Source organism: Prunus persica, chromosome G6 (genome assembly GCF_000346465.2).
Source record: "Prunus persica cultivar Lovell chromosome G6, Prunus_persica_NCBIv2, whole genome shotgun sequence".
Lineage (NCBI taxonomy): Eukaryota > Viridiplantae > Streptophyta > Magnoliopsida > Rosales > Rosaceae > Prunus > Prunus persica.
Window position 1 is genome coordinate 11,814,795 of NC_034014.1, and position 27,709 is coordinate 11,842,503.

At 36.2% G+C, this 27,709-nt stretch overlaps 2 protein-coding genes across 3 annotated transcripts; one reads left to right on the forward strand and one right to left on the reverse strand.

Annotated features, from left to right (window-relative positions):
* Window positions 56–11,506, forward strand: LOC18773945 (glycogen synthase). 2 transcript variants are annotated; one of them, XM_020566721.1, is made up of 15 exons: window positions 56–680; window positions 1,301–1,822; window positions 2,247–2,348; window positions 2,471–2,523; window positions 3,248–3,305; window positions 3,675–3,757; window positions 4,819–4,896; window positions 5,247–5,326; window positions 6,644–6,825; window positions 7,252–7,326; window positions 8,289–8,329; window positions 8,583–8,688; window positions 8,957–9,039; window positions 10,274–10,347; window positions 10,985–11,506. In XM_020566721.1, exons 1-15 carry the CDS (start codon window positions 501–503, stop codon window positions 11,089–11,091), a joined length of 1,824 nt encoding a protein of 607 aa, XP_020422310.1. In that variant the 5' UTR covers window positions 56–500; the 3' UTR covers window positions 11,092–11,506. The 2 variants fall into 2 exon arrangements, with proteins under 2 accessions (XP_020422310.1, XP_007208471.2); XM_007208409.2 differs by having other exon boundaries at window positions 58–680; window positions 2,250–2,348.
* Window positions 14,919–15,958, reverse strand: LOC18775348 (zinc finger BED domain-containing protein DAYSLEEPER). The gene is made up of 4 exons (XM_020565690.1): window positions 15,650–15,958; window positions 15,390–15,551; window positions 15,031–15,143; window positions 14,919–14,931 (listed from the first exon to the last, which is right to left on the reverse strand). The coding sequence occupies exons 1-4, from the start codon at window positions 15,956–15,958 to the stop codon at window positions 14,919–14,921; spliced, it is 597 nt and encodes a 198-aa protein (XP_020421279.1).

A 27,709-nucleotide genomic window follows, 5' to 3' on the forward strand; every position in this document is an offset into this window, starting at 1 on the left:
TCAGAAATGTAATGAAATTGGGTTTAGTTTGGTGTTCCCTTTGCAGTATACTAAACTAAACAGCTCATGAAAATACGTTCTTTTGGGGCATGTAGTCAAAAGTTCTCGGCCTATCCTCAATTCTTCCACATTTTTGTAAGAGCACTTCGCATCTTTATGTTCACAAACAATTCAAGTCTTCATAGGTTGACGTTGGACTTGTTGGCCAGCTTCAATGCCGCCAACACCAAGGAGGATTTAAAAAACAAAAAAGATTGTTTAAGGATTTGGTGGGTTTTGCTTAGTGGGATTTTTGGTTTCTTTCATACAGAGAGAGACAGGATTTTTGCTTAGTGGGATGATTGGTGAGCTCTCTTTGCGTATTTGGGAAAAATAACCCATTTTTGAGCGACCCGTTAAACATGGTATTTTGGAGTTATTCAAATCGTGGTTTTTCTGCTTGGGCTTTGGCCCTCATTTCACCCAAAAATTAAAAAAAAAGGCAGTAGTCTCTGCTGCAAATGAGAGTGAAAATGGAGTGTGCAACTGCAGGAAGGTTCTTTGGTCCTTCAAGTTCAAGATTGTCAAATCCAAGGAGGAGGAGGAGGATAGTGTTGAATAGAAATAATGGACTGAGTGCCCACAACTTGTGCTCTTCTTCTAAATTCAAAATTCAAGCTCAAACCCATCTCTCATCAGAGGTAATTTCTCCATTCCCCGCGCACACCCCCCCTCCCCCCCAACCTTTTATTTATTTTTCTTATTATAAAAAAGAAAAAACGAAGCAAATGCTAATTTTTGCAGTTTCCATTTTTCTAATATGATTTGAGTTTGTTGTAAATATTTGAATTTTGATTGTGGGTTAAACTGGGTATGTAAAAGGATATATGGACCAATGAAGAACTTTAAACTTGATACGTGTTGTAAGAGATTGAAAGTTTTGGTTGTTATTGAGATAATTTAGCTTCATTTTATGCATTTTTGTGGGCGGCTGTAGTCTAAGTTAAATAGATATGCTTCAGTATTTGTATACGGAATTCATTTGTGGATGGCTGAAAGTTTTAAAATTCAAGGGGGAATAAATTTTGCATAGAAGAGGAATCCTATTGGTATTGGTTAAATTTTTTTGAAGCTGTAAATCTAATCAAAATCAGTACTAGAAATTATTTGAAGCCTAAGTCTGGACTCTAGCCCATCATGTATATTCAATTTGTAAATTACTCTGAATTTCTAAAACAAAGTCATAGATACAACAAATGTTTCAATTTTCATGTTTATTGTTATAATCACTATTATTAACTAGTAAAACTTCTATATGCAGGTAGGCATTGCAAAGCAAGGAAGTTTGACTGATTTTGGCATTCAGGAATTCGTTTGGCCTTCTCCTACTGATGAAATCCCATTTTGGAAGAAGGGCTTCCCTTCTTGGGATGCGAACTTGGAAGTTCCCTCTGAAGTAAAGAAAGATTCCAAACTCATGCACATAATTCATGTCACAGCTGAAATGGCACCAATAGCTAAAGTTGGTGGTCTTGGTGATGTTGTAACTGGACTTGCTCGAGCATGTTTATCGCGGGGCCATAGAGTAGATATAATGCTTCCTTTCTATGGGTGTATCCAGAGGGAGCAGATTGATGACTTGACGTTGATCACAACATATAACTCTTATCATGATGGAAAGTGGATTCCCACTCATGCGTATAGTGGCACAGTTTCAGGAATCCCAGTTATATTTATTGAGCCATCACATCAGTTCTTTAAGGGCCAACATGTGTATGGGGGTTCATACAATGAGCTAGAGGCATATCTGTTCTTTAGTCGTGCTTGCCTTGAATGGATGCAGGTTGTTATCTGTACTTCAACTCAAACTGATAGAAAGTTAATTTTTTCAGTTCTTATTTATGTGCATTGATTCAAAAAGTCAACTTGGTCTCCTGGCCTAGAAATGATAGATCGTAGAGGCTTTGTTTGTTGGCATCTTGGCTTTGAGTTTTAATTTGCATGAAAAAATGGATATGGAAGCGAAGGACTGCTTGAATTCATGGTCCCATGAATGAGTTTCATATGTAGTGTTGTTTGAATATTTGTAGTATTAATATACACTACACAGGAAAACACAAATAAATAACTTCAAACATTCCAAATCAAGTGTTTCTTAGCTGTTCTGCCAAGTTCTTTGTAGCATGATATCCTTGTTACAATTTATTTAAAACTGTTGACTTCACAAATTTTGTTCTTCCAATTTCTGACAAGAGTATACATCATAGCAGGTGACTGGAACACAACCTGATATCATTCATGTCCATGAATGGCAGACAGGTGCTTTACCCTTGCTTTATTGGGATATGTATCATTATCTTTCGCTTCAGGTATTTACTTCTGTTATCACTACTGTGTCATCTTCAAGGTTTCTGATGGATAACAATGTTGTAATATGGTTCATTTTTGCATATAATATTAATATCACCTTGTGTGATTCACTAATTTGTAGAAACCGAGAATAGTATTGACAATCCATAACATGGAGCATTATGGTGAATGTAGGTAAGTGAAAAAAAATTCTTATAGAGAAAAGTAAATAAATGCTTGTGTACTCTTATTTTTTCAATATACTTTGTCCCCTTGAGCTATTTCTGCTCCATTAATTTGATTTGATCATTCTTTCTTAGTTGAGAATCCTTGGATTTCTTTTTACCTGATTGAACTGTCACAATTATTTATAGTTTCACCTAATATTGCAAGGTTTTACATGTGCTTTGTTCATGTTCTACTGATAAAAAATCCCAGTAAATTTCTTCTTATACTCAATCATGGATCAGGAACCTATAACTTTTAAGCATATGTTTCACATAAAATTATTGAAGTGATTCTTAGCCAATTCTTGTAACTTGTTTCTGATAGGTATAGCCCCAATATTGGAATTGTGTTAATATGAATATCCTTGAAACTTTCAGATTGCGTCACATATACAGAATCTAAAAAGTATATCTAACGACACCTAGTAAGTATTTTTTTTAAATATTTTTTTTATTGTTGCTTTTTTACTTTAGTATTTCATTCCTCTGTTCCAGAAAGAATGCTATGTGACCTGTCAGTAATGGACTTCAGTTATCTAACAACAAAATACTTGTTTTATTTGTTGTATTCTTAAATTCATGTGACATTTTGTGATCCATGCAACTTCTAAAAGAGCTGTTTCTTTAATGTATATGAAGTTCATTAAGTCTTCCAAAATATCTTCATAACCATTGTTTTATTTTTATGGCAGACAAGAGCAACTTAACATGTGCGGTCTTGACGGATCTCTATATGCAACCTTTGACAAAGTGAGCTCTTTACATGGATGTGATTTGTGTGTGTGTTTTTATATTTTGTAAAATTTTAATTGGTTCTTTGCCACATGCGGTCACAGAGTAATATCATAGATGCTGAGTTCATTGCTTGTGCTAATTTGGCTGAAGCTATGTATTGAGATTTTAATCTGGTGTTGCTAGGATTTTTCATCAATTGATAACATGTTTCTTTGGTCACACCTAACTATTACCTTCTGGGTAGAAGGAAAAACAGTATTTTTCATGTGTGTGTATATTTGTCAGTACCTTTGCAAACTCAGATCAGCCCTGGTTGAATTTTCAAATTACTCGCTTTAACAGCCAAAACTTACCATGTCTCTCACACTTATCAATATGGTTTAGGCAGTTGATGATCGAACTGTTGGCCATAATCCTGAGAGGTTAAGCTTATTGAAAGGTGGAATTGTCTACAGCAATGCAGTGGTGTAAGTGGTGTTACTGATTTTTTGGTTGATCTCTATTTTTTTATTTTTTGATAAACTCATATTTGCAGTTGATATCCATAGCCAGCCATGACCAAGTAATGCACATTTTCTTTGTATATTTTTTTAATGCCTTGAGTTGTCTAACTACGTTTGCCAAATGATATAGAAAAAGGTTGCTTGTCATAAAAACTAAAATAGGGTTTACATTTTGGCCCAAGTGTTAAAATATTTGCTGTTGGTGGAAAGAAAAGGGGTGTGGTTCTGGGAGATGTGCTATGATGGCAATTTTCTGGGTTATGGATGGAAAGGAATATGGGGGTTTTTGAGAATGTGCTTCGTAAGCAGGTGAAGTGCATATGGGATAGGGTTCACTTTTGGGTTTCTTTGTGGGCATCTGTAGCTTCAGAGTTTAAAGAGCTGTCTTTCTCTGTTCTATCATTTTGGAAAGCAGCTGTTTTTGGTAACTCTGGTATTGTGTTACTAGGTCTCTCTTAGGATAGAGTTTATGTTGCAGCTTTCTTGTTAAGCTTTTTTAGAAGTGGACTAGTTAACTATTTTTGTACTTATTTTCTATTTAATGGAAAGTTTTGTTTCTTATTACAAAAACAAAAACCATCCATTTGAGACTGCATCTCTTCCTTTGAGAGGGTACCAGTACCAGTACCAGTACCAAAGTCATGGTTGTGCCCAGGCTTCCCCACATCAGTCACATTCAGAGTTAATCTGTATTATCAAATTGAGCTTCCCCTCACGCATCTCTGAAAAGTGGTGCAACAGTTAGACTATACTTGTCCTGTGGGATAGAGTAAAGCATCAAGGTCTTTCTACTCCTTTCTCACTGACAGATACATATACCTGCCTTAAAGTAGCAAAAGGGCCTCTACCAAGAACTTGATTAAATTCCATATTAAGTCCACACAAAGTTTCTTTAATTTCCTTCAGTGTCATCATATATTTTCCATTGTGCCTGTGCAGGCATGAGCACACACCCACCCACATTGGCACAGACAAGCTCCCCTTGTATCTATTATGTCAACAAGTGATTCTTCTTTCACTTTCAGTACAGTTTCTCCAACATATCTCAAGGAAACACTCTGCTCTGGATGGCTTTCAAATACTTTGATAAGACACCGTGATAAGTAAGTTCCTTAACTGTGATAATAAACACAAATGGTTTTGCATTTTTATTAAAATCGAGGTTTCCTATAGATTTCTCTTTGTTTGAATCTGACATTATTTCTTTGTAAGGAATTGAATCAGACATTGTTGAACTACTGTTGCAGTACAAGATCCGGCAATTAGATGGTTGCACTTAGTGATCTCTTTTCATGCCTTTTTGCCCCTTGAAAAACTGCAATAACATTATGCTTTTTGCATATCACTTGTCTTTAAATTCAGCTTTATTTCTATTTCTCCTCTCTGATTAAGAATATAAAACCTCTTATTGTCTTTGCATCTGTTGATATTTAAATTTCATGTAATTCTGTAGGTACGTAGGTATAGTAAATGGAATAGACACTGCGATGTGGAACCCTTCTACTGATGTTTTCTTGCCTTCAAAGTTCCATGGTAAGAACTTATGAGTAAGTTCGTATTAAATTTGCAATTTGATCATATATATTTTTGAAGCTTTTCCTTTTCAAATATATATATAATTTTTTTTTTTTGAAGCTTTTCTTATCTATCATTTTGTTGGAGTAGTTTTGGAAATAAAGCTAGATCAGTAAATGTCATAAGATTACTAGATGAGGATGGAAAATGTTATTTCTCCGTGTCGTGTGTGTGTGAGTGAGCATGCGCCTGTTTGTATGTTCACATCTGTGTAACTCCCGTAATAAATGTCTTAGATATAGAATATTATATTCTTTTCTATTTTGCTCTTCCTCCCTTGAGATTGTAATTAATGGGGATCTTGGTGGCCTCTGTACCTCTTTGCATAGGCTAAGGAATAATCTTCAGTGTAGTTTTCATTACAGTATTTGTTTCTTATAAAATAGAATACTGTACTACATTAATTTAATTTCTACTTTGTTTTAGTAGTGTTTAACTATTTTAATGCTTTCTTTTCCTTGATTTCCTTTTAGATTACATTTATTAATTGGCAATCCTTGTAACTGAACCCTAGTTTTGCCTATCAATTTTAGATTAGAAGACTAAAGTTAGAGTTATCCTGAATTTTTATTGTTTTTGTTCTCTTCTTTTTTTCCTATGTGCTACATCTTCATCTGATAAACTCTAGAGAGGGAGCTGCAGTTTGCCTGCAAAAGTGCAAGGTATTAGATGGACCAGTATTTGAATTTGTTGAGATATAAGTTTGAGTGATCCAACTTGTGGTTCTGCACGCTCAATATCTACTTCCTCTAAAAGAAGCTGAGAGAGAGAGAGAGAGAGAGAGAGAGAGAGAGAGATCAGTTGGTTCCTATCCCTGACATCAAACACTATTCCTATCTACAATTTTCAGTTGAGTTAATGATCATGACATCCACCAGCAGCATATATCCCTGTGCGTGCAAGAACTTCTATGCCAGTGGCTGTAACTCTTTTCTGGCATTTTAATTACAGAATCCATTAAAAAATGCATAAATTACTAGGATTTATTTTCAGTCCCGGAAAAGATTAACAAACAAAGACTCCTTAGCTTAGGAGTGGCATGGGTAGTACATCTGTGGAGGCGTGTTGGATGGTATAAGTACAAGTTTCCGGTTTGTTGTTTTTGAAAGTTTACACTTCTTTGGATTGTCTGTTAGTCTTATCCTTAATGTATGTTGGGTTGACCAGGATACACTGGGGGAAGGGTCCATGCAATGCCGGAAACTCTGTTACTAAGAATTTAACCCAATGCACGGTAATTTTTGTTCTCATTATCCTTTGTTCTGTCTCTTGCAGCTCAAAACTTTGAGGGCAAAAAGTTATGCAAATACTATGTCCAAAGAGGACTTGGTTTGGCCTCGGGAAACCATGTGCCAGATACTGCACTCAAGGTGCCCTTGGTTGTGTGCATCACTCGCTTAGTAGCACAAAAGGGTCTTCATTTGATTATTCATGCAATTAAGCAAGTTGAAGAACTTGTAAGTTTGTTACTGCATTACATTCTTTTGTGCTCCTAAGTTGTGCCTTGGGTGTGTGGATAGATGGGTGGGCATGGATGCGTTGGTGCATGCACACTTGCACATGCATGTGTGTATACTTAAGTTTTCCTGTATGTGTTGTCATACAGTTTGACAGTTATATGAGACTGGGCCCTTAAGAAAACTAGCAGTGTTATGTAAGCTGGCACAAGATTGGTTTTAGAAACAAGATGTCCAACAGACCCGACAGAAAGACATTGTTTGGAGAGATTATTTAATTTGTTATGAGAATTTTGGCAATTCTTTGCCTGTATTTTTTTTCTTCACATTTGTGCTTTAGATCTTCCTGACTACAATCTCAATTAAGAGTAGAGAATGTGTTTCTGATTATTTTCTCTTTGCTCCAAATGCTGGAGTCAATTTCAGGGTGGACAGATGGTTATACTGGGAAAAGCTCCTGATTCTCGGGTTGAAAGTGAATTTGAAGGTCTTGTGAATTTGGTAATGGATTTGACGTTTATGTCTCTCAAGTTATACTAGGATTCAAGACACAATAATGTCTGAATTACTCTGTTTTTTCTTGTTTTTTGTTTTCTCATATTTCCCTTGTTGGTTCTCTCTTTGTTTAACCATGATTTGGCTTGTAAGTCTTTGGTTAATGACCATTCAAATAACTCGAAGAGTGTAAACTATATTTGGAGTGTATACCCAATAGTAGCTTTACAGAACACTGTTTTTTTAAAGCCAAATCACCCTCGCCCTTCATCTGGGATATGCATCAGGCTGTCAGATTTCAAAGCTTAGCAAGAAAATTTGTATGCTCTATTCTGTCTGCTCTTCTAGGTTCCCAATTATCTAATGCTATCTTAGTTTGTCCAATAGCAATATGATACTACTCAATTTTTCAGAGTCAGTCCTTGCCTTATTAACTGAAACAAGTCTACAAGATATTTGGAAATGAATGACTATTTTAGAATAGAAAGATAACTGCATTGGGAACCAGAAAAAGAAGGCATTTTATCATATTGCTACACTTATAGTGTGGCTCACAACACAAATGTCTAATAAATGTATTTCTTACACCATAAAATCTAGATGCAATTTTTTTCTTTTTCTGTTTTTCCTAGTTGTCATGCTTCTCACTTTGCATAGTGTCCCGTATATGAGAGGATTTGAAATTTGTGATTTTGTTAGTAATTAATATTCATCGAAAACTTATTATTTTTTTAAGTCGCTAAAATTGGAATAATACAGAGAAGATGTCAGAAGTATCCTTGACAAAAAAAGGATTAATGATGCGAACAGAAGTATCCTTGACAAGAGCAACAGGATATTCAATATTCCATGAGATATTGAGTTTTGTGGAAGATCTGTGATTATTAAATATTTTTCTTGTTTTATATACCCTACCTTTTGAGTCAAAGAAAGCTGACAGACTTTCATACTTTGTACCGTTTTTGTAGCATAACCAAGGTCAAAGCATTCGGATATTGTTGATGTATAGGTAATCAATCTTGAAACACCATCCAATTCATAATTTACATTTAATTGTACCTACAGATCTGTTTAAATACTATATTCATATTTTCTTATTCAGTGTTGGAATTTATTGTTGTGGGAAGATATAAATTTATTCCATACAATAGCTGAAGTGCCTGTCCCTTCTACATAAATTTCTGTTTATTTTCCAAGAAAGCTTACGGCTGATGTTTCTGCTTACTAAATAAGTGGTGTTTCTGTTTTGCTTTGCAATGCAGTGAGGAGCTATCCCACTTGCTGTATGCTGCTGCAGACTTTATACTAGTTCCTTCCATGTATGAGCCATGTGGACTTGCCCAAATGATTGGAATGCGTTATGGGGCAGTATGTACTTCTATTGGACAATTATATCCTACCATTTGATTTTTTCTTTAGTGGCTATGTACTAACAACTCTTCTGAAGCATTCTAGAGCTGGGAAACTATGTCTCACTAGCTACAACGTCTTGTCTATCTCTGACTTTTTGCTTGTATAGCATTATATATAAGATATTTTTATTCACACTGCAGTAAATAGTAGATACACAAAATGAGTTAGTAGAGAAAACCAAAGTTATTTGAAGGTCTCACTTAGGTTGAATCAATTGTTTCAGGTCCCAGTAGTAAGAAAGACTGGCGGTCTTGCAGACACGGTCTTTGACATGGATGATGAGCCAAACCATGAGATGGCCAATGGGTAACTTCCTTTGCAATTTCTGAATATTAAATTAAGCTTTAACGAATTGGCTCACAACTTGAATCCACTGCACCAATTTGCTCGAGAAGCTAGGCAAATGCCTATTTACTATTAACCAGAGGCATTTTTCTCAGCTTTAAATACTAGGAAATAACTACTTTGGTCAGGTGTGGCGGTGATGGTGTCTATAAACTCAAATTCTTTATGGTGCATAGGAAAACAAATTAACGACTGTAGAAATAAGGTAAAGCTGCAATGATGCGCTAACCAAATATTTACTAATCTGTATTGTAACAAGAAAAGCATTGTCAACTCAAACTTGATGAAAATGTAGAGAGCATGAAAACCAAGTAAGAAACTAGACAAGACACAGGACTGGAGTGTGTTTCCAATCTTAAATCATACTAAATTATTGCTAAAGATTATTCAAATTTTCATCCAAAGGCCTAAAGTTACAAGTAGGCCGGAAGCAAAAAATTATGGCACAAGCAGTTCGAAGAATGTGAAATTCCCTCTTAGTTTGTTTTAATCTCTCACTGTGCTGTCATGAATATGCTGTGTTTAAGTTGGTGGAGATTTTTACTGATGGATCAAGTCAAGGATAATAACACAGATTTATCATCATAGATTAGGGTACACCTTCCGTGTACCAGGGTTGAATTAAGCCTTAATTATTAAAGAAAAGAGATCAAAGAACAAGGTTTGGCAGGTCTTTGGTTACTCTCCAGAGCTTAGGCTAACCATGTTTCTTTGATTTGCCTCAGACCACATGAACTTGTTTATACTAATTTCTTTGAAGTGTTTATTCTGCACTTTAGAGTGATTATTTCTTGATTATAAGTCACTGAACTTGTGTTCACCTTTCACTCATCCTCAATGTTTAGATTAAATCAGGAATTCTCTCTCCTTCTCTCTCTTTCACAGAGACACAATTTAGTTTTAAGTGAAAGTACTAATTTACAATTAAGAGAAGAGTGCGGAGACAAGCTCTTTTAACCACTAGCTGACTTTTTTCTGTCATATTTCATTCAAAGCGTTGCCATTTATTTATTTTCAAAGAGAAGGGATCCTTTTTTTTTTTGGTACTGTTCCTCACCAGATGATTGAAAAGTACATGCTCTGAGGTGCTAGTTTACATTACTAGGGTGACAGTGTGTTGCATATGCCCTGGCTGTGTGTTCTAAGTATTATCGTAGAAGTGTACCTATGAATGCTGCAAATTTGTTTTTGTTAGGTTTGTTTTTGAAGGAATTGATGAAGGATCCCTAAATAGGGCTCTAGGTCGTGCATTCGCTTGCTACAGAAACAGTAAGTTCTGCTTGCATCATTATTATTGTTATTATTATTATTTTAGAACCTCTGCTTGTATCATTATTAAATGTCTTTCATATGGAAAAAGTTGTTGAATTTCAAATTTCGGTGCTGAAACAACAGCGACCAAAGTGGTAAAAGTGGCAAACTATAGGGACCAAAAGTAACTTTTTGCCTAGAAATAATGCTTTTTGAAGTTATAATAAAAGAAACAATGAAGGCAGGGCCGGTTTGGTTCCTTGATTCAAAACAGTTTTCTGGCATTAAAATCATGAAAACAGATAATAGTTTGAAAATATGCAGCCAAATCAGTTTCCACAACTGGTTTTTCACAAAAGTTTCTGGAGAAATAACTTAAAAACAGAAATGGGTTTTTATTTTTAATTTTTTTGGAGAATCTGGTTTAAGTTTCAGAACAGAAATTTTTTAAACTATTGAACAATACGGAAACTGTTCTGAAGCTATATTTGATGCTATATTTAAAAACTCAGCCTACTGCAGCCCAAAGCAGTTCAAACGTTGTTTTAGATGGTTGCAATTTGATCAAAGTGTCAGTCATTGTCTTTGTTTTTAAATTTGTTTTTAAATTTTATCTTTTTTCATTTTTCTAGTATTCTGTTAATTACTGGTGCAGAGCCAGATGAATGGAATGGCATTGTTAAGAAGGTTATGGCAGTTGACAATAGCTGGAACAACACAGCTGGAAGGTATATTGAGATTTATGAATCAGTGAGAGCATGATAGCTACAACTTTTAGAAGGGGATTGCTACAGAAGCTTCAGTTTTCCCGGGCTGAAATTCCTAGTGCTGGATGATCCTTAATGGTGTTCATCGGCCGTATTTTGTTAGTAAGGTGTTAAAGCAAGGTTTCTTCGCTTTGCATCTAATGAAACCACGATGAACCCAGCTGGCAATGCATCATCCCAAGGCCTTGGCTCAGATGCTGGAAATGTACATTGTAAATGCTGATTATAAACTAGCGGGATTCGTTTAACTTGCTTGTACACTAGTTGGTTTTATGTGTGATGAATTGAAAGTTATCCACTCTGAGGAAAATGGTTCTGAGTAATAGATGACAAGAGTAAATATATTGTGCTAAAAAGTACTACACAATTTTGAGTTCCGTAAACATAAGTAGAAGATCCTCTTTCGTACAGTTGAAAGGCACTGCATTCAGACTTTAGTGGTCTTAGGTTCGGATGGCTGGTTGGCATTGTATGCAACTGTCCGAAGAGGAGCCAGCCTTCGGAAGGCTAAAATGTTAAAATGTTGTGGTAATTCCCCGTGGAACTCTAAAATCTGTTTCGGCAGCATTTTATAACAAAGCTAGGAGAAAACGAAAAAAAAAAGAAAGTAAATATGACACATCGGGTGGAGTAGAAAGTTTAACAAAATGTCAAATTGTTATCATCAAATTTGAATTTGATGTATAGCTCTAAAGCTTAAATTTCTTTGCATAAGCTTGCTTGTTTGTGATATAAATAAGTTAGAATAATGACCTCATACCCAGTGACCCCCACAACTCACTCTATTGTTTTAATTAGTATGTGTCACCACCTTATAAAAATTTATGTTCCGTCCTTACAAAGAAATATATGATGTGGAACATATGGTCGAGTTGATGGAAGAATAGCTGGACAGACACGTACGTCGTCACGACAGCAAAGTCCAATTTGTGCAAATATGGGCCACGAGCTCAGAATCTGGCCCATGACCTATCGGTTTGAAGAGAACGGCATGACAAGTGCAACACATTACTTTGCTCTGATGTATGTGTGATTTTAGCCAAATTCTATCGTTTACTTTGACTTTTCAGCATTTAAAGTTTTTAGAATATTTTGGGAAACTTTTATTATTTCCCTTTTTGTTTTCTAATTAGCTTTCCTAGCAAGTCTAGGGTTTCTCATTAGCTTTCCAAGCAAGTCTTGAGTTTCTCTTGTATAAAATGAATGCGTTGGAGCATCATGGATCATTCATCTTTTTTTTTTCAATCAATATATTTGAGGTTTACTCAATTTATTTGGTGGATTCCAAGTTGTTGGTGGATTCCGATATTCGATCTCCCTATCCTTTATATCTCAATGCGTCAGTTGGTATCAGAGCCAAGTTTTTGTTTGACTCGAAGTGCCTCCAATGGCTCATCCAGACGGAAAAGATAGGACCTGTGAAGACGAGGAACCAATCACTCTTGATGAATTCAATACAACAATCGAGTGTCTACATCAGATGATCTTGACCTTGGGAAACCAAGCACAGCCAGACAAAGACAGAGGAGAAGACCGGTGTAATGAACAACGTCCCCCACGACGCCCTTGTCAGGAAGATAGTAATGCGGAGCTGAAGGAAGAAATTCATGACGATTATGCCAAACCCAATAACCAATGCCAAGAAGGTTATCGCATGAAGATTGAAATTCCATATTTCAATGGGCACTTACAAGTTGAAGATTTATTGGATTGGCTTGTTGAAGTAGAGAGGTTCTTTGAACTTATGGAAGTCCTCGAGGCGAAGATGGTGAAGCTAACAACTTTTCATCTCAAAGGAAGTGCTGCAGTATGGTGGGATTACCGAAGACGCGCCAAAGGCAAGGTAAAGCTCCTATGCTAACATGGGGACAGATGAAGCAATTAATGATGGATAGATTCCTCCCACCAGACTTTGAGCAATATTTGTACCGCCTTTACCACAATTACATCCAAGGCCATAAGAAGGTGGCAGAGTATACATCTGAATTCTGAGCCCTTGCAGAACGTAATAGCCTAGATGAAACCGATAGTCAACAAATGGCAAGGTAAATGTATGAGCTTAAACCTTCCATCCAAGATCGAAATGGGTTGCAAGAGGCCAATAGCATAGTCCTTAAGGCGGAGCTTATGGAGAACGAGAGACGATCAAGTTCTGGCAATTTTCAGAAGAAATCTACTGATTCACCTGTCCGTGCAAAAGACGAAGGTAAAGAAGTTGCATAGGTTCATGAGAATAATAATACTAACAAATGGTAGGGCATAAAGGGAGCAGCAGAAGGTAGTAGCCACACTTGGGAAGGGTCTTTTTTAGAGACCGAATCCTTATGCAAAACCTTATAGAGATCACTATTATCGTTGCTGCAAACCTGGCCACAAATCCAACGATTGTCCCAATCGTCAGCAAGTTAACTTGGCTTTAGCGAATGAGAATGACAATGAGGATCATTGTGCTAATGAAGATTATGAAGGAGCTGATTTCACTCATGAGGAAGCGAATTAATTAACCTAGGTTTCGAGCGGGTGTTATTCGGGCAACGACATAAGATCTTTCAATCTCTTTGTATCATCAACAACAAGGTGTGTAGTTTAATTATCGATGGTGGCAGCTGCAAGAATCTTATATCCAAAAAAGTCATGAATTATTTAAAGTTGCCAATAGAGAAGCATGAATCACCTTATTCCTTGAAATGGGTGAAAAGAGACCCTTCAGTTTAGGTGACAGAAGTTTGCAAGGTACCGATGTCCAATGGTAATCATTACAAGTCCGAGGTTCTTTGTGATATTATTGATATGGATGTTAGTCACATTTTGTTGGGTTGACCTTGGCAGTTTGATACAGATGCCACTCATAAGGGACGTGATAACGTGTATGTTTTCAATTGGGGCTCTCATAAAATTGTTATGAATCCCGTGGTCGACTCTGGAAAACTTGAGAAACCAGCTGCGAATTCCAGTTTCCTCACCATACCTAGCAATGAACGTGATTATTTAGAAGCCGTTAAAGATGCAAAAATAATTTATCCTGTGGTGATGAAAGTGTTGTTAGCTGTCATACCTGAGAAAGTTGAAATCCAAAAAAAAGTGCAGATTATTTTGCAGGGTTTTAATGAGTTGATTGCTGATGACCAACCCAACCAGCTACCTCCCATGAGAGATATCCAACATCAGATTGATTTGGTGCCTGAAGCATGTCTCCCTAATTTGCCACATTACCGCATGAGTCCCAAGGAGATTGCCATTTTACGAGAGAAGATAGAAGAGTTGCTGCAAAAAGGGTTTATCCGTGAGGTGTGCAGTCCCAGTATCGCTGGTGCCCAAGAAAGAAAAAACACGGCGTGTAGAGTTGGCAAACGGGTCTTTTTTGCGGGTTACGAGTCGTATTCGTGTCAACCCGTTTTCTTGACGGGTTGACATGAACACGACTCGTTAAGTTAACGGGTCAGAAATACCAAACCCAGACACGACCTGCACAAATTCGCAAATAACATGACATGACCCGTTATGGCTAATGGATCGTTTTTCACCCGCTTAACCCGTTTCACCCATTTAAAAAATAAACAATATTTTTTAACAAATTATTATATGAAAACACCTCAAATTAGAGATATAATAAAAATAAAGCTGAAATCCTTAAATAAGTCTTACACCTTACACATTGGTAAACAAAAAAACTCTTAGACAATGTGAGTTTCAAATTAATCTCAATTGACACAAGTTTTAAATAAAATGTTAATGAGAAAAGGAATAAGTCTAGAGCCTCCTCCATGAACCTAATCTCAAAACTTCAATCCTCCATAATCTCAAAATTGCAATTTTCACCAATTATGCAATCTCACTGTAAGGAAAAAAAAGACACACACAACAGCCAAATATGAGAAAAAATAAAATTATGGAGGGATACAATATGAATAAAATATCAATTATTTCTCGTTACCTTTCATCAATCTTCAAGGGAAATACTATTGGAACATTGTCCTGATCTAGTATCTTCACAAGAAAGATTGAAGATATCTTTAGTAAGGCTTTCCACTTCAGTATTTCCTTCATCTATTGCTAAGAAAAACAAAAATTACAAAGAATTCACATAATGGAAAAACATAAAAGAAAAAAATAGCTACTATAGTATTAAGTTATATAAATATTACCTCCATTTCCAAAAAGCCAATCTCGAGTGCACAACAAAGCTTGAATAGTTTGAGGTAAAAATGAACTACGATATTGATCTAATACTCTACCGGCAATACTAAAAGCCGATTCTTAGGCAATGGTAGAAATGGGAATTGTTAACACAACCTGAGCTATATGTGAAAGTATCGGATAATGAAAATGCTCCATTTGCCACCAAGAAAGAACATCTATATCTTGCTTTCTATCTAGTCTTTCCTCATCCAAATACTTATGCAATTCATTTTTCTTACATGAACTTGAACCATTTTTATAACTATTATCAAAATCCTACACCATACAAAATCAAAAAACAATTATTAGTTACATGCAAATATACAATATAAAACAATACATAACTAAAATAATTAGAAATAATTTGAATTTACCTCAAGAATGGTGTCTCCACCTTCATTGTGACTAGTTGTCTCATTCGTTGGATAACTTGCATTAAGAATAGGAGATAAATTTTCTGTGTACACATCAAAAAGACATGTCAATGTGTCTGTAACGCACTTGAATTCTCGAGAATCCTTACCGTGAAGCTTAGTATAAGCCCACTCTACAAAATGCAACTTATAACGAGGATCCAAAATAATTGCAATTGCAAGAATTAAATTGTACTTTGACCAATACTTCTCAAACTTCATGTTCATATTAGTTCCTATCTTGTTCATGAAAATATCACTATCTTCCATGGCTGCCTTGATTTGGTGTTGGATTATGAAGATCTTAGGGAAGAATAAATTTGATGTGGGGTACTTTGTCCCAGAAAATAAGCATGTAACTTCATTAAAATACCCTAAAACTTGGAAATCTTCTCTACTTGAATCCACTCTAGGGAGAAGGAGAACTACTAAAATTGAAATCAATCATCCCTAAATTAATAAATGCACGATGATAGAAAAATGCACTATCAAGCATGGTATAAGCTCAGCTCCATCTAGTAGGGACATCTTGTCTCAATCCTCTTTTACTACCCACAATCCCTACTTGTGCAACACAATCGTAGAATTTTTGTTTCCTCGCCTCGGATCCCTTTATATGCTTGACACATTCTCGAATCTTTGTTACTGAAGAATCAATTTCTCTAAGTCCATCTTGGACTATCAAGTTCAAAAGTGGGCACAACAACGCAATGAAAAAATTTACCACCCATCAACAAAAGAGATCTAAAGTTCAATTGATTCGTCAAAATATCAACAAAAGCAGTATTTGCAGATGCATTATCAAGAGTAATAGAAAATAACTTCTTCTCAATCCCTCACTCAGTTAAAAATGTATTGATTTTTTCAAATAATGTAACACCAGAATGTGGAGGAGGCATATGACAAGAGTTGATAATTCTTTTCTGTAATCTCCAATCTTTGTCAACAAAGTGGGCAGTAAGAGCAAGATAGCCATCAGTACATAGAGAGGTCCATAAATCTGATGTTAAACAAATTCTTCCCTGATCTGAGCTTAACAAACTCTGAATTTTTTGTCTTTCACTTTTAAACATCCTCAACACACGTGCCTTAACAATATTTCTACAAGGCAACTTAATATCCGGTGAGACATAAGCAAAGAAAACCCTAACTCCCAACAAAGCTAAAAGCCAAGTTATGTTTTATGATTGTCTCTATTAACAAGTTACGAAATCTGATATGATCAAATTTAGGGGAACGCAATCTAGATGATGACATAAGTAACTGTTTCACATCATCATGTGGTTTCTTAACGCAGTTTTTAGCGTGATTCAACAAATTTCCGGTCCCATACCTACTATCACACACATAAATAGTCTCACAACTTTTACATTTAGCACGCCTTTTTTTATCTTCTCCAAGAGGCAATAAATCAAATGTTTCCCAAGCAGGAGATCTCAATTTTCTCTTACCAATATTGATGCCTCTAGGCTTTTTGCTTATAGGGCTGGACTCTTTATCTTCTACATTTGCAATACTTGTATCCCCACCCATTGAAACATCAATAGACTCCTCATCTATGAGTCTCATAGCTTTGGTACTCTCTGTAACATCCATAAGCTTCAAAAGAAAAAAAAAGAACATAAATTTAATATCAATTACAATAATATAAATAAAACTCATGGATGGTAACATGATGAATGGTCCCCCTTATAAACACCACCGAATGAGTTTATTATAACACACATATTTGTATAGCAACATTGCCATTGCCAAGACAAAAGTAGAATAAATTCTTTGGTTTTCAAGTTGCAGTGGTTTGATTTATTTTTATTTTTAATTAGTAAGTCTTCATCTAAACCAACAAATAAATAAAACAAAGAAAATAGGAAAGTATAAAATAATGCATATGTTCCAACTCTCGAAGTGGAAATTAATAAAAGTTTATGGGGAGATTTAACAGTTAAATGCAAGAGTGATAACAAACTCTCAAAGTGGAAATTAATAAAATAGTGCAGCAAGTTGATAAAGAAATGAAGGACAAACGCATTCCCATTAAGCTATTTGAAAACCCATGTCTGATAACTTGAGATTTATCAGATAAATATGTGAATACTGGATCAGAATCACACGGCAATCTCACTTTGGTACTGATGCATAAATGAAAATTAAAACTCTCAAATGACTTGAGATTTTCATACCTTTTCGTTGGAGAGAGGAAAGGTAGTTGATGGTTTGGTTTGGATCTAGAGAGAAAGAGAGAGCTTTTGTTTTTCTTGAGAGAAAGATAGAGAGTGAGTGGCGGCACTGAGAAGGGAATAACATAAGTTTCAATTCAAGCTAGGTTATTTTAGAATGAAAATTACAAAAATTCCCTTGCTCTTAACGGGTTAACGGATGATTCGTGAATGATACTAACACGACCCGTTAGCTTAACAGGTGACTAATGGGTCTACCTGTTTTCAACCCGACCTATTAAGCTCGACCCAAATACTGTTATTTTCTTGCGAATTTGTGTCGTGTTAACGGGTCCTATCCAATATTACCAGGTCTAGGCGTATGTGATGTTGATAGTAGGGTGATCAACAAAATTACTATTAAATACATATTTCCAATACCACGGTTGGATGACATGCTGGATGTCTTGGGGGGTTCTAAGGTTTTTTCGAAGATAGACTTTTGAAGTGGTTACCATCAGATTTGCATCAAGCCAAGTGATGAGTGGAAAACTACGTTCAAAAGCAAGGATGGCTTGTATGAGTGGATGGTGATGCCTTTTGGCTTATCAAATGTGCCAAGTACTTTTATGCTCCTTATGAACCAGGTTCTTCGTCCTTTTATTGGTTCTTTCGTTATGGTGTATTTTGTTGATATTTTGATTTACAATCGAATCATGGAAGAACATTTTGAGCATTTGAAACAGGTCCTTCGAGTTTTGGAGGAAAACCAACTTTTCATCAACTAAAAAAGTGTAATTTTTGCACCAATAAATTACTCCTTCTGGGTTATGTTGTTGGTGAGGATGACATTCAGGTGGATGACGAGAAGGTGCGAGCTATTAATGACTGACCTACCCCGAGAACAGTAAGTGACTTACGAAGCTTTCATGAGTTGGCTATCTTTTATTGCAGGTTTGTTTGTGATTTTACCACCATTACTGCATCCATCATTGAGTGTTTAAAGTAAGGAAAGTTTCAGCGCGGTGATGAGCAAGAGAAGAGTTTCACCCTTATTAAGCATAAGCTATGCACAACACTGGTCCTAGCCCTTCCTAACTTTGAAAAGATATTCGAGGTCGAATGTGATGCAAGTGGGGGGGAGTAGGTGCAGTTTTGTCTCAAGAGAAGAAACCAGTAGCCTTTTTCAGTGAAAAACTTAGTCAAGCTTGCTAAAAATGGAGTACTTAAGAGCAGGAATTTTATACAGTGGTTTGTGTTTTGAAACAATGGGAGCACTACTTGGTGCAACGTGAATTTGTACTATATACAGATCACCAGTACTGGAAGTTTCTCAACAGTCAGAAATCCATGAGCAAGATGTATATAAGGTGGAGTACCTTCCTGTAGAAATTCTTTTTTGTGATTAAACATAAATCAGGTACCCTTAATCCTGTGGCAGATGCTTTGAGCCGAAGAGCAAATATGCTAGTTACTATGGCTCAAGAGGTTATGGGATTTGAGTTCTTCAAGGAGCTGTATGAAGTCGATGAAGACTTTAAGGAGATTTGGTTCAAGTGTGTTCGCAACCAACCTGTTATAGATTTTCACCTCATGGATGGTTATTTATTTAAGAGCAACAAACTCTGTATTCCTGAGACATCCTTGAGCGAGAAGCTAATTCGAGATTTATATAGAAGCGGCCTGAGTGGACATTTGGGAAGAGACAACAATAGCTAGCATGAAGAAGGATATTATTAACCACAATTGAAAAAGGACGTGTGAAAAATCGTGCAAAAGTGCTACACTTGTTAGGTGTCTAAAGATCAGTTTCAAAACACTGGTTTTTACATGCCATTGCCTATGCCTAATGATATTTGGCAGGACCTTTTCATGGACTTCGTGTTGGGACTCCCTAGTACACAAAGGGGAGTAAATTCTGTTTTTGTTGTTGTTGACAAGTTCTCCAAGATGGCGTGCTTCATCGCTGCAAGAAGACGTTGATGCTGCTAGCATAGGCAAGTTATTTTCCAAGGAGGTTGTTAAAATCCATCATCTTTGATCGTGGCACCAAGTTCCTCAATCACTTCTGAGTTACTTTATTGAAGATTTTGGAACCGCCTTTAATCGCATCCCAAACTGATGGCCAGACAGAAGTTACTAACGGAAATTTGGGTAACATGATCTGTAGAATCTATGGAGATAAACCCAAATAGTGGGATAACGCACTACCTTAAGTGGAGTTTGCTTATAACAACGCTGTTCATAGTGCCGCAGGAAAATCACCTTTCGCTTTGGTTTACAGTTTCGTTCCTAACCATGTGATTGATTTAGTGAAGCTACCCAAGAACCATGGTGTAAGTACCACAATTGAGAATATGGCAGAAAATGTCTAGGCAGTGAAGAATGAGGTCAAGGAGAGGTTAGAGAAAACCAATGCTAAACACAAAGCTGCCGCAGACAAACATAGGCAAGTCAAGGTGTTCAATGAAGGCAACTCCGTCATGGTCTATATGAAAAAGGAGAGGTTTTCAATGGGTGCTCATCGCAAGTTACAGCCCCGCAAATATGGTCCCTACAAGATTCTAAAGAAGATCAATGATAATGCTTATGTTGTGGACTTGTCCCCATCTATGGAGATATCAAGCACTTTCAATGTTGCTGACCTGTATGCATTCAATAAAGATGATATGCTCTATCCTGAAGATAACTCAGGGTCGAATTCTTTCGAAGTGGAAGCCACTGATGGAGAATATATGGCCGAGTTGATTGAGGAACAGATGGATAGTAGCGCCCATAATCGCAATAACAAAGTCCAATCTGTGCTAGTATGGCCCATGAGCTCAGAATTGGGCCCATGACTTATCTTTTTGAAGAGAACAACATGACAAATGCAATGCACTACTTTGCTGTTACGTATGAGCTATTTTAACCAAATTCTATTGTTTACTTTGAATTTTTAGCGCCTAAAGTTTTTAGAATATTTTGGGAAACTTTTATTATTTTCCTTTTTGTTTTCTAATTAGCTTTCATAGCAAGTCTAGGGGTTCTCATTAACTTTCCAAGCAAGTCTAGGGTTTCTCTTGTATAAAAGGAGTGCGTTGGAGCATCCTGGATCATTCATCTTATTTTCAATCAATATATTTGAGATTACTCAATTTCTCTAGTGGATTCCAGTTTGTTGGTGGATTCCAACATTGTTACTTATAAGGTTATCGTTCCACCTCCCTATCCCTTATATCTTGTTGCGTCAATATACATATACAATCTTTAAGAATATGTCATTCATTAATTGGTAGTAAAAAATTGGTTAATGAACAATGCAAGTATAAAGAACAAAAACACATGTGCGAAAAATAATATCAAAAGTATACATAAAAACGCTTTGATTTTGATCTTGATCTCATATCTCATCTCTCATCGAATCTGACTTTCTCACCAACATTAGACTGGATCTCACTCACTAACACCAACTACAATTTGCTCAAAAAAAGGAAATTTCTTTATTTACAATCTTCTTTGCATATTTGTGTGCATGTATTAGGAAGACTGTAAGGATCTTCACTTGTCATACTTGGAGTTATCTTATTTTGCTAAAATACTGTAGGAAAAAGTAAGAAAAAGTAAGTCTTAAAGACCAATACATTTTTTTGGAGAACTTTAGTTTTCCCTTCATAAAGTAACATGGGCTAAATACATATTATTTTAATTAGTGTGTACCAAAGTCAATATTGATATTGAATGATTACTTCACCTTTTTAGTTGATATTGATTGATGAGTAAAATTCGGGTTATTGTAAACGTGCTCCAAGGTTTGATATTATTTTCTTCATGCTTTCTCTACTATTCTCTCTGTTATTTTCTTTGTATTCAATGTCTGTAGGAAAAAGTGAAAATCTGTGTATGTATTTACCTTGTGTTTATGAATCTTTTCATTGTGTAAATCTGTGTAAATCTATCTATAAGAGAGAGCCAACTAGAGTTTGCATTGTGTAAATCTGTTTGCATTAGCTCCCTTCTAAATGCAAACGAGCTTAATTGAATGAACTTCCATTTTTCAAAGAGAGACAGCTAGAATTTGCATTGTGTAAATCTGTCTGCATTGGCTCCATTCTAAGTGCAAACGAGCTTAATTGAATAAACTTCCATTTATCAGAGAGAGCCAGCTAGACTTTAGGTTTGCGCTCAGAGTGCTCAAATATGGCTAATGGAGGAAGGGAGCCAATGCAGATCTCATGAACTGTTGCAAACAGTGGCAAAAACTCTAGCCACCCACGGTGGCTTAGAATTTCGTAAACCTCTTTTGCTATTGACACACCTTTAGGAAAAAATAACTATTAAATAATGTGAGTTATATAAACAAATAGCTTCAGGCTGCATCTGCATAAGATCAAGCTATAGATATGTTTTTGTGGACTCATAATACAAATCCTCTTAAGTTTCTTCAAGATTACTAGTAACAAGTTAGAAATTAACAAATATATGTTTGAAAACCATCACAACTTCTTGTGCATATGTAATCAATGTACAAATCTGAGTAATAACACAGTTTAGTTATCTATTTATACAGTTTAGTTATCTATTTATAATGTTTAATATAAACTTGTAATCTGAGTTATCACAAGTTTGATATTATTTTCCTCTTGCTTTCTTTACTAGTCTCTCTGTTATTTTCTTCGTTTTCAATGTCTATGGGAAAAAGTGAAAATTTGTGTATGTATTTATCTTGTGTTTATGAATCTTTTTATTGTGTAAATCTGTCTATAGGCTTGAAAATAGAAAGTATGGAAGGAAGTCCTCAAACTCCTACCATTAACACATCTCTCACCAACCTAAATGAAAGTCCTAGTCCTATACCTACCACTACTCCCACTGAGCCATTAGTTCAAAGGGGAACATCTACACTTCCTCCAATTCCTAAGAAGAGAGTACCCATTAGGAAAGCATCGGAGGTTTGGAAGCATTTTACTAAGGACACGGTTGAACCAGGGAGTGATATAAGACCTAGAGTTTTTGCAATTATTACCATCAATCTTATGCATGTTATCCGGTAAGAAATGGCACACCTATATTATCGCAACATTTGAAATTTCAATGCACATGGGGTTCTCCATTGAAAGAGGACAACAAACAAAAGGTTCTTTCATTTGATAAGGGAGGCTTAGTTTCACATACATATAGCAAAGAGAGAAGTAGACTTGCTTGTGTGAAGATGATAATAATTGATGAGCTTCCTTTTAGGCATATGGAAGGGATTGGGTTAACTTTTTTGTGAAAGAGCTACAACCTAGATTTGATCCACCTTCTCGTAGGACATTGCTAGAGATGTTTGGTTTCTCTTTCAAGAAGAAAAGACAAAACTCCAGAGTGTCATATCTCAAAATTAACAAAGAGTCTCTCTAACAACGGGCACTTGGACTTCACTACAAAATGTGAATTATATGGCTCTCACAACCTATTTTATTGATGATGGCTGGAATTTGCACAAAAGGATCCTAAACTTTTGTCAAATTACAAATCATAAAGGAGATGCCATTGGGAGACTTGTAAAAAAGTGTTTGAGTGATTGAGGCATAGAAAAAGTATTCACTATCACACTTGACAATACAACCGCTAATGATAGTGCTATTAGGCATATGAAGAGGCAATTGGGCCAATGGGGCACTCTTTTGTTGAATGGGGACTTTTTACATACGAGGTGTTGTGCTCACATCACTAATTTGATTGTGTTTGATGGGTTGTGTGAGTTGAATGATTCAATCAAGAGTATTCGGAAAGCTTGTATGTATACAAGATCCTCACCATCTCAATTGGACAAGTTTAGGCAATGTTTGATGTTGCAAAAGATTGATAACAAAGGTTTATTGCCCTTGGAGTGTAAAACAAGGTGGAATTCAACCTATGATATGCTAGAGGCAGCCTTAAAATTGCAAAAAGGTTTTGAGAGGTTGGAAGAGGAGGACTCAAACTTTGCATCTTACTTTGAGGAAATCCTTGGACACTGTGAGGATGAAAGGCTAAAATAAAATTTTTTTTTTTTAAAAAAAGGGAGGCTTGAAACGCAAGGGAGTTTAAGAAAAAAATTGAGTCCCCCAAGTGTAGTGGATTGGGAATATGCAAAGTTTTTGTGAAGTTCTTGAAAAGGTTTTATGAGGCTACCTTGAAGCTTAGTACTTATAAGACGGTAACTTCCCATGTAGCCTTCCATGAGATGTGCTCTATTGTTGATCTCTTGAAGAAAATGATGACAAGTGAGGATCCTTGTTTTACACTTCAATGAAATCCAAGTATGACAAGTGTTGGGGTAATATTGGGGATGTGAACCAACTTCTAATAGTGGCTATGGTTCTTGATCCCCGTTACAAAGTGGATTATGTCCACTTTAGCTTTGGTGATTTGGAAGAGGATGCTTCCAAAGTTAATGTGATGATAAGTGGGGTGAAGGATCTTATAATGAAGTTGTACAAGGTGTACAAGAAAGAAGATCTAGCTGCTGCCCAAGCTTATGTGGAGGCTAATTTCGAAGGTGCGGAGGAAACAAATATTGTTGACAGTGATGAAAGGCTTGAAAGATTTATGAGATCAAGAAAAGAGAAACATGTGGTTCAAATTGGGAATGAAGTTGATAAATATTTGTTGGAGCTTCCTGAGAATCCTATAAAATGTTGGGTTTAATTTGCTGGATTGGTGGAAAGAAAACCATCCAAGGTTTCCTGTACAATCTAAGATTGCAAAGGATATCTTTGCTGTCCCTGTGTGAAGTGTTTCATCAGAGGCTGCCTTTAGTGCTGGGAAAAGAGTTGTGGATCCTTTTCGGGCTTCTTTGACTCCAAAAATAGTGGAGACCCTTATTTGCTCCAATGATTGGCTAAGGGCTGCTAGCTTTAACTTTAACAAAGAACCGACTGAAGATGAATTGGAATTTTATATAACTTTGGAGAAAATGGAGAAAGGTAAGGGCTGCTTTCTTGCTTTGTATTATTATTTTTCCATGTATTTGGTTTTGTTTTAACTTCGTTTATATTAATTTATATTTTTCAATGTGGTAGAAATGGAAACATTAATTGCAAATGGTTGGAAAAGAAAACATATGTACTAATCATTATGTCTCTACCTTAAATTGAAGACTTTGAGTCCTATAACAGCAGCAACAACAGTCAAGATGAAGGACCATTAATATGTTCCATTACATTTTTTGGTGATATTTTGTTTTTATAATGTAATGGAACATATTAAATTACCCTTTATTTGGTTTGTAATTTAAATTGGGATTGACTTCTCATGTTCTTGCCTTTAATTTGTAATTGCCATAGTGGATGTAAAGTAGATGAATGGCCATATTATAATGACATGAATATTGCATGAAGAAATTGCTGCTTTGTAATGGGATTGAACCTTTGATTTGATGATGGATATTTAGGAGGATGAATGGATGCCCAGCTTTTTGCTATGTATGAGATAGATGGAATGTGCTTAAATATGATTTTTAGCTGCCGAGGTTTGAGTTGAATATCATGTTTTGTGCTAAAAGAAATGGGCATAATTTGAAGTCAACACTGCCCATTTACCCCAAACCAAACCCAACCGAACCATAAAGTCCGGTTACACGAAGTGATTGGTTTTTCACTTACGGGATTCGAGTTCAGGTTGGATAAAGAGCACACTGAAGGTTTCAGTTCGGTGTTCGGGTTGGGCCCAAAACTGAACCAACTCAACCCGAGCCTAGGTCTAGTGCCCACGAATTCTCTAGTGAATTAAAAAACCATCTAAACAGAAGTTTTGAAATAAATGTACCCATGTTAAATCGTCGAAGTTGAAATAGATATATTGATAACTGTAAAATCTCAAATAGGAAGTTTTTCAGTGTATATGGCACATCTCAAAAATCCTGACACGTACCTTGAGGATTTCGAAAATATAACACCTATGTCCCCAGTGTTATACTCCCAAAATATATTAAGCTCTTTTTATTTAGTTAAAACTGATTAGATTAGAATTTTCATGGCAGCAAAAAAATAAAAAAACTTTATACATAGTTTTTATTCGAAAGTAACAAGAGGTAATGGAATAGTACCAATAGCCTCAAACGTTATTTCACAAACTAGAAAGTAATGTTCACTCCCCGATATTCAAAAGGTTTTTATTTACATCAGATTCCGCACCAACCCGTAATATTTTGAGTTTGTCCTTGTGTTTGACATTTATGTTTTTTTTATTATTAATGTGTTTTATTCTTGTTTATATGTTTTTTGTTTTTGTTTTTGTGGTTGTCATTTATGTTACCTTAATACATTTAGCATTTTTTTTTTATGTGTACATTTTCCATGAAGGTTACTCAACATATTTATATATTTTATACCGATACAAGATTCATGACTGAAATAAATACATAGAATTTGGGTATAACTTTTTGTTTTTTATTGGATATAAGTGATATTAGAAGTGGGAGAATTTGAACACAAAACTTTGGATGCATAAGTTTATGGTATTTAACCACTTGAACTATGATCCGTTTGCAATTTGGATAGAACTTTATGTTGGTGAGATATCCTAGTCATATTAGGATATTTCTTTCTTATAGGATTTTATTTATTTCCTTTTTGTATAGATATTATGTAATTATGACTTTTCTTATTTCCTAGTATAACCCTACTAGGGTTTGTAACCTTGTATTATAAATACCTCCTATCGGAGAATGAAATATATTTGAAAATATTCTACCCATATTGTTTGACTTGGCATCAGAGATGACTTTCTGGTGACCTCTGTGTGTGTTGTGCCCACTCGTGTGCCCTAATTTCTTTTAGGGTTCTTCTGTCCATGCCTGTGCTGTGTTTGTCGTATCTACTTCGTGTTGTGCTTTTTCCGTTGCAATCATGGGTGATGATTCCAAAATCATGGTGAGTGCTAGTGCGTCTGCAACAAATGAGGAACGTCCCTCGCGTGATTACTCTACCCCGATTACTTCTGACAAATTGGATGGCTCCAATTATGCCTCTTGGTCTCGTGGTGTGCATATTACAATTACTAGTCGTCGTATGGCAAGTTGGATCAATGGGAAGAAGCGTGCTCCGTCTTCAAATTCTGCTGCCTATGCCGAATGGGAAGAAAATAATTGCCTGGTGTAGTCATGGCTTCTCAATTCCATGACTAAGCCAGTTCATGCCTTGTTTGAACATGGTGTTACTGCTTATGATATATGGGAGGCAGCCCTGAAGACCTATACTGTGACTCAGAATAGTTCTCGTCTGTTTCAACTCTGACGGCAGTCCATCCTTACGTGTCAGAATGGTGAATTTGTCAAAGTGTTCTATGAGAAACTTCATGCTGTATGGCAGGAGATTGATTGTCTGCATCCACATAAATATAGTTGTGCTGATGATGGGGCTCATCGTCTAAAAGAACTTGAAGCCGATCGAGTTTATGACTTTCTTGGAGGACTTGATCTACCACATAATGGTGCCTGTAGCCGTATCCTTGCTCTTAGTCTTGTCTCGGCCCCTCTTGAACCCTATGCCATGGTCATGGAGGAAGACACTCGTTAGTCCGCTATGCTTGAAAGAGGTTCAATGGCCCTCAAAGTCGACCCAGCACATCAACGACTGATCGCACAGCACGACGCGCCAGTCGCCCCTCATCTAGAAAATTTTCTCCATCTGCTGGGTCGCGTCCTGCTAGCTCTACCCATAGCTCTCTTGACGGTCCTCCTAAATGTCGTCATTGCAATGGGAATCACTACTCTGAGAAGTGTTTTAAGGAGCATGGTTATCCCGATTGGTTTGCTGACTACAAAGCTCGTATATACGGTCCCAAGGCCGCCTGCATTATGACTTAAGATGAGACCCGTCCTCCGGCCCCGTCTGCAAATCTATGTGCTTCCGATACC